The 12,160-nt window shown below is 39.0% G+C and overlaps 1 protein-coding gene across 1 annotated transcript in view; it reads left to right on the forward strand.

Annotated features, from left to right (window-relative positions):
- The window catches only part of COL6A6 (collagen type VI alpha 6 chain), a 102,831-nt gene that overhangs the window by 55,303 nt on the left and 35,368 nt on the right, over positions 1-12,160 (forward strand). Inside the window, exons 24-27 of the mRNA XM_045559821.1 lie at positions 1,741-1,803; positions 2,534-2,584; positions 4,460-4,495; positions 11,700-11,762. Of these exons, the coding sequence (XP_045415777.1) occupies positions 1,741-1,803; positions 2,534-2,584; positions 4,460-4,495; positions 11,700-11,762 (213 nt within the window). The remainder of the gene's footprint in view (positions 1-1,740; positions 1,804-2,533; positions 2,585-4,459; positions 4,496-11,699; positions 11,763-12,160) is intronic.

The raw sequence follows: 12,160 nt of genomic DNA on the forward strand, positions 1-12,160 counted from the left end.
CCATCCATGGAAAATTTGTCTTCCATGAAACCAGTACCTGGTGACAGACAGTTAGGGACTGCTGCTCTAGACTCATTATTAACTGAGATAAACCTCAAACATGTACCCCTACCTTTCTCCAATAAGTTCAAGTTCCCAGGGAGCCAAGCAACCCAGCAATTAATCCTGGGTTCAATGCCTGGCTCCACCAATTGACCAAGTATATGGCTCTGGACAGGCCATGTGGCTTTTTCCTTGTTTCCCTACCTTAAAGCAGATATTCTCAAATTTTAGTGCGTATGTGAATCAGCTGAGAAGCTTATTTAAAAGTGCATATTTCTGGGCTCTGCTCCCAGAGACTAATCCAGTGGGGTCCAAGAATTTTCTTTTATGCATGAACCCTGGATGACTGTGGGATGGGTGGCCCCTAGAGCACACTTTGACTACTATTGCCCTGAAAGAAGGTCATCCGGACAGATAATCTCCTGCTTCCCTTTCATAGAACCCTCTTCTGTTTCACTCCCAGAGTTCAGTGCTGGTGGCCATTTATCCATTTGCATTTCTCATACTTACTGTTGCCTTTCTATCCCTAAAAATGACTTAACCACTCCCCACCCCTTAAGTGGGTGGGAGATGGAGAGTAACAGGAACACTGGGGAAGCTTGACCAACCCTGCCTCAACCATAATCAAGGGTAACATAGACAGTGATAAGTCATGTTGTTGGTACGTACCCCTAATGTGATGTGATGAGAATGTATTCATCACTGTGGTCTTCCTCCCCTGAGCCCACAAACACAGTCTAATCATCAGAAAAACATTAGGCAAACCCCGGTTGGGGGACATTCTACAAAATGCCTGACCCATACTCCTCAAAGCTGTCAAGGTTATCTAAAAGAAACAAAGTCTGATAAATTGTCCAGGTCTAGGGAAGCCTAAGGAGATGTGACACGTGGTATCCTGGATGGGATCCTGGAGCAGAAAAAGAATATTAGGTAAAAACTAAAGAAATTTGAATAAAGTATAGGCTTTAGTTAATAATAAGTTAATATTGATTCAGTTGTGACAAATGTACCCTACAAAATGACATTAGTGAATGTAATGTTAACAATAGGGGCAAGTTAATGTGGGATGCATAGGAACTTTCTATACTATGTCCATAATACTTCTGTCAATCTAAAACTACTCCAGAATTACAATTTTTTATTTTTTAGAGTTAACCTTCCTTTGTAAACTTGTGTTCATTTTCCCATGTAGCCAACCTTTCCTCAACATAATACTGAGGTTGATTCATAACCCACAGTAGATGTTCTTTTAGTCAGAAACTATTGCCAGGGATGTCGTGAACCCTTGACTATCTTGATTCACAGTCAAAACCTTAAAATTAGATTAATTAATCTGCCATTTTTGCAGCAGCTGGATGATTTATGTGAATCATCATGAAAAACAACTTTGTTAATTTTTTTAAAACAGTACAGAGCTTCCTCCTGGACTCATGGTAAGACATTTTTATGGCACTGAGCTGCTAAGATGGCAGCTTGCACTAAACAATAAGTCAGACGTGCTGAGACTTCAGTTATCAGTGGAGGACTCCTCACTGGCCAGCAATAGCTGTTCCTCTTGTCCCTTGCGCAACACACAGTCCTGGGCACAAACCAATTGTGTGTAATCCACATGAATGCAGTTGAATCCATGCCATCATTCCTAATTTCCATCGCAAAAAACAACCTAACAAGGAGATATTTTATTGTTCTGTTTAACAGGGAGAACCCGGAGATCTGGGAGAAAAAGGAGCTATTGGCTTTCCTGGTCCTCGAGGCTTGCCGGTTTGCATTTTAATCACTACTTTTGATCTGGCTCTTGGAATCTTTTAGTTCAATAGACACCTCGTGTGGTTCTCTAAAGAGAGTTTTAAGGATACCATCCAGCTTTATAGTTTTCTAGAAATTGAAAGAGACATTATTCTCATCTTGGATTAGTTCCTTGGCCAGCTTCCCCAAAGTGGCAGTTCCTGGATACAAAACATCATGGCTGCGATGCTCTTAAAGTCAAAGGGTCTTTGGCATCCCCATAATCCCCATCAGAGACTCTTCATCAGAAACTGATCCTGTCCTTTCTCCAGTGCTCAGGGCTTCTACAAGGGTCAGACAGTAGTAGCCAATGCCCAGGCAGTTAGGTGTTCTTCTTTTTGCCTAGCAAACTGAAAATGGTGTTAAAATACAAATGTTATCTGGAGGAGGTAATCCTACTATCTCTTCTTTCTGAAAAATTATCATATGCCTGATATTTTTTCATGTAATCCTTATAACACTATGAGTTAGGGTATAATTATCATTCTCATTTTACAGATGAGAAGACTAAGGGATAGTGCATCGTCAGTGTCTGTTACTGACGGTTGCCATTAGTAACTCCCATCACAAAATGTCAGTGGCCTGTCCCAGACAGAGAATCCTGCTTCCCAGTTTCCCTTAATCAAACCAAAAAGCTTATCTCTGGTGAATAAGCCTGCCTTTATCTGTGGTCTGGAGTGTTTGTAATTAATCGCTTTGTTTACAGGGTAATGATGGCAGTCCAGGTCATGGTACTGTTGGAAGTAAGGGAGCAAAAGTAAGTCACATCTACTGGAAGCTAGACATTTTCCATTTATTTTTTGTTGCTTGTTTTGTTTGCCGCATTTAAGAGGAAAAAAAGCAGCGAATAAGGCAGTCTTGGACAGCTAGAAATATATTTGGATAATTTATTTGCTGAAATCCCGTGGGGAATGTGGTAGAGAAGAAAACAATGTGATGGTTTAGGGTGCAGGAAACAATTGTAACTTGAAAATGAATTTTCTGGTTTTTGCAGTGATTTGGCTTGGTTTGACTTGCTGAAAATTACATCTAATCTTAGCAGCCCTGCACTCAAATTTACTGAGGGAGGCATTCCAAAATTTGTCGTCCTCTTATCATGTTTGCTTTAACCATTAGTGAGAGGTTTTGCAGAGTTGTTTCTAAATGCATTGAGGCCAAGCAATAACTTAAAAGTAAAACTATACATCAGCATGATAATTTTATATTGTCACTGAATATTTAAGTGGCTAGAGCTAAGATAGATAAGTTTACCAAAACCAATAATTTCTATATACCAACAATAACCAATAAGAAGGCATAATGAAAAAGACCCAATCATAATTACAAAATCTACAAAAACATAATATAGTTAAAGATAGCCTTTCTGCAAAATATTTGAGACCTATGACAAAGAATTACTGAGATGGAAAACTTCAGTACCTGAGAGGCATACCAAGACGGAAAGTCTTAAATATGATAAAGGATCAATATAATTTCAAGTCAAATCTCAGTGGAAATGATGCAAGAAGCTGTTTGAAAGAATAAAGAACCAAAAGAAGCTAAAACTTTTTTTTCTTTATTTCAGTTTTTCAACATGGTTTGAGTATATGAAGTTTGTAATTATGTAAAGAAATTTTTATGTGACAATTTCAAGTAAAAATTCAGAATGCACTCAGAAAAACATTTATGCCAATTTTGCTAAAATTCATTTATGAAAAGTTGAAATATGACAGTATGTATAATATTTCTGGGTAGCAAGATTTGGATGACTTTTTTCTATTCTTTTGATTTCATATATGTTTGAGCATTTATTACTTTTAATAATCAGAAAATTTAATTTTAGGCCAGGCACGGTGGCTCATGCCTGTAATCCTAGCACTCTGGGAGGCTGAGGTGGGAGGATTCCAGGAGTTCGAGACCAGCCTGAGCAAGAGCGAGACCCCATCTCTACTAAAAATAGAAATTAGCCAAACAACTAAAAATAGAATAACTTAGCCAGGCATGGTGGCACAGGCCTGTAGTCCCAGCTACCCGGGAGGCTGAGGCAGGAGGATCGCTTGAGCCCAGGAGTTTGAGGTTGCTGTGAGCTAGGCTAACACCACGGCACTCTAGCCCAGGCAAGAGAGTGAGACGCTGTCTCAAAAAAAAAAAAAGAAAAGAAAGAAAAGAAAAAAATTTAATTTTAAATAAAATATGTATTTTTTTCATCAAATAGGAATTAATATATCTCTCCAACTATGGTCTTAGGCCAAAGTGGGGTAAACAAAGGACCTGAAAATTATCAAGTTTAGACTCTCTATAGGCTTCCCAAATTTCTCCATTAAAATCCATTCTAAGATGATTTCAGAGACACACAGTCAAATGACCATCTATTCTATGTATGCAGAAGAAATAGAACTGATTCATAATTCCTCAGATGTGTACTTTTAGCCACTTATCTTGGGTTGTCATGATATTTTGATGAAACCAGTAAATAGTTTAATTTAGAAATTGGAATTAGTTTCTCAAATACTGAGATACGGTTTCCAATTGTTCAGCCCTTCCTTGATACAGAGGTACTAAAACTAAATAAGGCAGCAGGTAAAATTAATGTCAATATAAACCTAATTGGGTGAAGCATGTATGTATTAATCTTTCCTATTGTCAATTATAGGGGCAAGACGGATTCCCTGGAGAAAGTGGCCCTAAGGTATTGTGTACTTCACAGTAACTGGAGATCAGTCAGAAATACACCTGGGCTTATGAAATGTATCCTAGGCCAACAGGAGAATAGTGAATGATAAATAAATGTCCTAACCTTTGTGGGGAAAGGAGAGAAGAAACAGGCAAATTTTTTTTAGTTTTTAAGATTATACATTTGTTATACATTTGTTTAAAAGTGTAAGACTTAAAAATATTCCTTTTCTAGTTTTTTAACTCATAGGTACAGAAAGAAAGATAATCCTTTTAAAAATTTTCTTCTCAAATGGACTCCTTCTCCTCTGTCATATATATTTTCTTCTTTGCTCAAAGAAAAGCAAAATGTAAAGAAAACCAAAATTGTCTGATTTCACTTGGTTCAATTTTCCCAATATGTTTATAAATCATCTTCAGATAAGTTAACAATGACATCATTTACCTATGGCTTTTACTTTTTCTAGAAACTCTTACTGAACTCAGCAAATATCAGGTCCTGTGGTAGAATCAGAGGACAAAATAAATGGCACAGTTCATGTCTCCAAAGAGCCCTTGTTTTGGCTGGGGAGACAGAAAAGTAAAACAATGACAATGCAATGTGCTATGCAGAGAGCTTTGTAAGCAAAAAGGGAAAAGAACTTTAAAGAAGACTGTTAAAAATATATAAATGAGGAAGGTCTTGGAAGATGGCAGAGTGGAGGTGACCTCCTGGATTTGTGCTCTGGGAGAGGAAGGCATGGATCTCGACCTGCCACAACGCTAGAGGATCGCTCCCCCGCAGGAACAGCAGTGTGAACCCACAGAGAATCAACGTGGGACACAGAGAACAAGAAAAAACTGAGGTGAACGGGAAATAGGATCGAGAAAATCTGGAGAGTGTGGGACGGCGGTACCCACCTCACCAACGAGTGAGGTGTGTTCAGGCCCATGGCAAAGCGGCTTGTTCTCCCCACTGACCTCCACACCCACTCAGTCAGGGATCTGACTGAAGTCGATGCAGAATCACCGCCGGAGACGTGGAGCTCCGAGGACAGGTGACATCAACAGGAAACAGCTTAGACTCTAGGAGATCTCCGCCTGGACGGCGTTTAGAGGGAGAAGGGCGGAACTGCGCTAAAGCGAAAAGCAGCGAGGGGTCGCTGAATTACAGATTTTTTTTTCTTTTTCTTCTTTGGTGGCCCTCTAGCCGGGGAACTACTATGGGCTTCTGTGCTCGGCAGGCCCCCGGCTCTGGTGCCTGCTGGACCCTGAACATTCTCCCCCAGCGCCGGCGAGCTGCGGAACCATAGGGTGCCGGGTGGCTCCCCGGGCGGATCCCTCCCCTAGTCCATGGACCCTCTCTAGAAGCCCCACCCTTGTGTGAACACTAAGTGCTTCCCCAGACACGAGAGTGTGGAGCCTGGACCTTGGGGACATTGGGACAGGGCAGACCTTTCCCCATGGGAGCTGCAGCAGCTGGGGCACTGAGCCAGTGAGGGCACCGCCTCCTCCCCCTAGCCAGTGTCTTTCCTGCAGAAAGAGGCAGAAACCACCCCTCTAGAGGAAGAACCAAAAAAAAAAGAGAGAGACTTTCTGCCTGCAACTAGTGTGAATCCTGCCTGCTAACTGAAAGTCCACAACACAGTGACTTAACTCGCCAAACCGGTCTTAGGTCAAACCAATCCTCTGGGGCTGGACCCATCAGAAGCAGCCCCCCAACTGAGATAGAAAAAACTCTAAACAATACACAACAGTCTCCCCCTCTTGACAAAGGAAGCAACATACCTAGATTGCTTCACAGCCTAAGAACAGAGTACAAGGCTTGCTGCTGGCCAGACTAAAGCTGTAAGAAAAGCTCTAATGATAGATCCAGATGGGAAGGGCTCAGCGGAAAAATATGGGGAGCACAAAGAATCAAACAGAAATCTCACCCCTAAAGAGAAATACCAGCTCTCTACCAATTGACACAAACCAAATTCAAAATACCAACATGTTACAGGAAGAATTTCAATTATGGATTATAAATAAGCTGAATAATATACAAGAAAAAATGGATAACCAACACAAAGAAACCACAAAAAAAATCCAGAATTTGGAAGAAAAATTCACTAAGGAAATTGAAATATTGAAGAAAAATCAAACTGAACTCCTAGAAATGAAGAATTTATTCAGGGAGCTACAAAACACAGTGGAAAGTCTCAAGAGCAGGGTAGATCAAACAGAAGAAAGAATCTCACAGATTGAAGATAACTCTTTCCAATTAAATAAGTCAGTCACAGAGGTAGAACAAAGAAATAAGAGAAAAGACCAGAGTCTACAAGAATGTGGGATTATGTCAAGAAGCCTAACATGAGAGTTATCGGCATCCCTGAGGGTGAAGAAGATAATAACCAAGGGCTAGATAAGGTATTTGAAGACATAATTGAGGAAAATTTCCAAGGCCTTGCCAAAACTCTAGATATACAGGTTCAAGAAGCTCAAAGAACCCCTGGGAGATTCATAGCAAATAGGAAAACACCACACCACGTAGTCATCAGACTGACCAAAATATCCACTAAAGAGACCCTTCTTCGAGCTGTAAGGAGAAAGAAACAAGTAACATACAAAGGAAAGCCCATTAGAATTATGCCAGATTTATCAACTGAAACCTTACAAGCAAGAAGAGGTTGGGGCCCCATTCTCACTCTTCTGAAACAGAATAATGCCCAGCCTAGAATCTTGTACCCAGCTAAGCTAAGCTTTCTATATGAAGGAGAAATTAAGACATTCTCAGATAAACAAGGACTGAGGGAATTCAGCAAGACAAGACCAGCCCTCCAAGAAGTACTCAAAAGAAAGTTACACACGGATCAGCACAAGAAAGACTCATGAATGTAAAACTACGCAAGAGCTAAAGATCAAATTCCAGCCACCACAATGGTTCAAGAGAGAAAACATAGCAATGAAGTTCTACCCAACAAGATGAACAGAAATCTGTCCCACTTATCAGTTCTCTCAATAAATGTGAATGGCTTGAATTCCCCACTCAAGAGACATAGACTGGGCCAATGGATAAAAAAACACAAACCAAGTATCTGCTGTCTTCAGGAAACTCACCTACCTGCAAAGATCCATTTAGACTGAAAATAAAAGGATGGAAATCGATATTTCAAGCAAACAGTAGCCAAAACAAAGCTGGTGTGGCACTTTTAATTTCCAATAACTTAGTTTTTAAACCAACAAAAGTAATAAAAGACAAAGATGGTTACTACATACTAGTGAAAGGCACAATTCAACAAGAAGACATAACTATACTTAATATACATGCACCCAACTTAGGTGCACCCAGATTCATAAAGCAAACCCCACTTGATCTGAACCAAATGATAGATAACAATACTGTAATAGCTGGAGACTTTAACACCTCACTGACAGGACAGGACAGATCCTCCAAACAGAAAATAAACAAAGAAATAATGGACTTTAATAGAATGCTAGAACAAATAGGCCTGACTGACATCTACAGGACATTCTAACCAAAGTGCACTGAATATACATTCTTCTCATCAGCTCACAGGACATTCTCTAAGATTGACCATATCCTAGGACATAAAGCATGTCTTAAAAAATTATACGGTGCATCTTCTCAGATCACAGCAGAATAAAAGTAATAATGAACCCTAACAGAAACTCTCCTTCCTACTCCAAGTCATGGAAGCTAAACAACCTTCTCCTGAATGATTATTTTATAAAGGAAGAAATCAAGTTGGGAATCAAAAGATTCTTTGAATTAAACAACAAAGGAGACACAACTTTTCAAAAATCTATGGGACACAGCTAAAGCAGTCCTAAGAGGAAAATTCATTTCCATAAATGCCTATATCAAAAAGACAGAAAACTTACAAATAGACAACCTAATGAATAGACTCAAAGAGCTGGAGAAAGAAGAACAGACCGACCCCAAACCCAGCAGAAGGTGAGAAATTATTAGGATTAAATCAGAATTAAATGGAAAGGACAACAAAAATACTATAAGGGAAATTAATAAAACAAAAAGTTGGTTCTTTGAAAAGATAAAATAGACACACCTCTGGCTAGACTAACCAAGAGCAGAAATGAAAAATCTCTAATAACATCCATCAGGAACATGAAAGGAGAAATCACAACCAATGCCACAGAGATACACGATATCATCTATGAATTCTACAAGAATCTTTATGCACACAAACTGGAAAATGTGGAGGAAATAGACAATTTTTTAGAAACACATGGCCTTCCCAAGCTCAATCAGGAAGAAATAGAATTCCTGAATAGACCAATATCAAGAACTGAAATCGAAACAGCAATAAAAAACCTTCCCAAAAAGAAAAGCCCTGGTCCAGATGGGTTCACACCCGAATCTTACCACACATACAAAGAAGAACTGGTGTCCATCCTACATAAACTATTCTCCAATATCGAGAAGGACAGAATTCTCCCCAACACGTTTTACCAAGCCAATATAACATTGATAATAAAACCAGGAAAAGATGCAACAAAAAAAGATAACTACAGACCAATTTCTCTTATGAATATAGATGCAAAAATTCTCAATAAAATCCTAGCAAATCGTATCCAAGTGCTTATCAAAAAAATAATCCATCACAACCAAGTGGGCTTCATCCCAGAGATGCAGGGGTGGTTCAACATACCTAAATCTATAAATGTAATTCACCACATAAATAGAAGCAAAAATAAAGACCATATGATCCTCTCAATAGATGCAGAAAAAGAATTTGACAAAATTCAACACCCTTTTATGATAAGAACGCTTAACAAAATAGGCATAGGCGGGACCTACCTAAAAATGATACAAGCCATATATGACAAACCCACAGCCAACATCATACTGAATGGGGAAAAATTGAAAGCATTCCCACTCAGAACTGGAACCAGACAAGGCTGCCCACTGTCCCCATTACTTTTCAACATAGTATTGGTAATCCCTACGAGAGCTATCAGGCAAGAGAGCAGAATCAAGGGAGTCCAAATAGGGAAAGAAGAGATCAAACTCTCACTCTTCACTGATGATATGATGTTATACTGGAAAACCCCAAGGATTCAACCAAGAGACTCCTGGAATTGATTAATGAATTCAGTAAAGTCTCAGGTTATAAAATCAATACACACAAATCAGAGGCATTCATCTATGCCAATAACAGTCAGTCAGAGAACCAAATTAAAGACTCAATACCCTTCAAAACAGCAACAAAGAAAATAAAATATCTAGGAATACATTTAACTAAAGAGGTAAAGGACCTCTATAGGGAGAACTATGAAACACTGAGGAAGGAAATTGCAGAACATGTAAATAGGTGGAAAACCATACCATGCTCATGGATCAGAAGAATCAACATTGTTAAAATGTCTATACTACCCAAAGTGATCTACAGATTCAATGCAATCCCTATTAAATTACCAACATCATTTTTCACAGATTTTGAAAAAATAATTATACACTTTGTATGGAATCAGAGAAGACCCCATATAGCAAAAGCAATTTTAAGCAATAAAAACAAAATGGGAGGTATTAATTTGCTAGACTTCAAACTATACTACAAGGCTGTGGTTCCTAAAACTGCCTGGTATTGGCACAAGTGCAGGGACACAGACCAATGGAACAGAACAGAAAATCCAAATATAAAACCATCCTCATATAGCTATCTAATCCTTGATAAAGCAGACAAAAACATACTCTGGGGACAAGAATCCCTATTCAATAAATGGTGCTGGGAAAATTGGATAGCCACATGTAGAAGACTGAAACAGGACCCGCAGGTTTCACCTCTCACAAAAATCAAATCACAGTGGATAACAGACTTAAACCTTAAATGGGAAATGATTAGAATTCTAGAAGAAAATATAGGAAAGACCCTTACAAACATTGGTCTAGGCAAAGAATTTATGAAGAAGACCCCTAAGGCAATCACAGCAACAACAAAAATAAATGAATGGGACCTGATCAAATTAAAAAGCTTCTGCACAGCCAAAGAAACAGTCATGAGAATAAACAGACAACCTACAGAATGGGAAAAAATTTTTGCATACTACACATCAGATAAAGAATTGATAACAATCTATTTAGAACTCAGGAAAATCAGCAAGAAAAAAATCAAACAACCCTATCAAAAAGTGGGCAAAGGACATAAATAGAAATTTTTCAAAAGAAGATATAAGAATGGCTAACAAACATATGCAAAAATGCTCAACATCCCTAATCATCAGGGAAATGCAAATCAAAACCACAATGAGATATCACTAAACTCCAGTGAGAATGGCCTTATCAAAAAGTCCCAAAACAACACATGTTGTCATGGATGTGGAGAGACAGGAACACTCATACACCGCTGGTGGGACTGCAAACTAGTACAACCCCTGTGGAAAGCATTATGGAGATACCTTAAACAGATTCAAGTAGACCTACCATTCGATCCAGCAATCCCGTTATTGAGCATCTATTCAAAGGAACAAAAGTCATTCTATGACAAAGACCCGAATGTTTATAGCAGCACAATTCACAATTGCAAAGATGTGGAAACAGCCCAAATGCCCATCAATTCACAAATGGATTAGTAAATTGTGGTATATGTATACCATGGAGTATTACTCAGCTATAAGAAATAACGATGATACGACATCTCTTTGGTTCTCCTGGAGAGAGTTGGAACCCATTATATTAAGTGAAGTATCCCAAGAATGGAAAAACAAGCATCACATGTACTCACCAGAAAATTGGTTTCCCTGATCATCACCTAAATGCACATTTGGGAATGATACCAACTGAATATCAGACTGAGACGGGGGGTGGGGAGAGGTGATGGGTGTATGTCTGCATGATGAGTGCGTTGCGCACCATCTGGGGAATGGTCATGCTTGAAGGTGCTGACTTCGGGAGGTGGGAGGTGGGGGGAGGGGATGGAGGTATAACTTCATGGTGAGTGCCAGGTGCACTGTCTGGGGAATGGACACGCTTGAAGCTCTGACTCAGGGGGATGGGCAGGACATGGGCAATATATATAACCTGAGCTTTTGTACCCCCATAATAAGCTGAAATAAAAAAAATAAAATAAATATGAGAAATGGAAAATATATATATAAATGAAAAATGTGTTCATGTTAGAATTACTTTAAAAACTCAAATATATCTCTGTATATTAAAATAAAATATATACATACATATTTTATTTTAGTAACCATTTTATTTTAATGTACTTATTTAGGGTGAGATTGGGGACCCTGGTGACCCAGGAGAGACTGGACCCAAGGGAGCTAGAGGCAAAATGGTAAGCTTCTTAGATTTCAGTTGCTGACAGCTTCCATTACTTTGGGAAGTCCTTCATGCATTTATAATCATTTGAGTTGTCATTTGTTCCAGAAGACTTAACAAAGTACATGTATGTTTTGTTAAGACAAACTTAGAGAAGGGAAATGGATATACTAGACATCTTTCAATGCTAGCCAGAAGGCAATGAACTATTTGCTTTTAGTGAAAAAGTTCACCTGCCCTGGCTGCCTAGGTACTACTCTTGACACTGGAAATAAGATTGTTTTAAGGAATCCTTGTGATCCAAAACAGCTTTTGCACTGCCAAAACATGGTCAGTTTAAACCTGTCTCCCTGGCAGGTTTGGTGCAACCGAATGCCCACTGGCATCTTGTCTTCAGTATTAAGGTTCTGTTAA

The sequence above is a fragment of the Lemur catta genome, chromosome 1 (assembly GCF_020740605.2).
Source record: "Lemur catta isolate mLemCat1 chromosome 1, mLemCat1.pri, whole genome shotgun sequence".
Classification (NCBI taxonomy): domain Eukaryota; kingdom Metazoa; phylum Chordata; class Mammalia; order Primates; family Lemuridae; genus Lemur; species Lemur catta.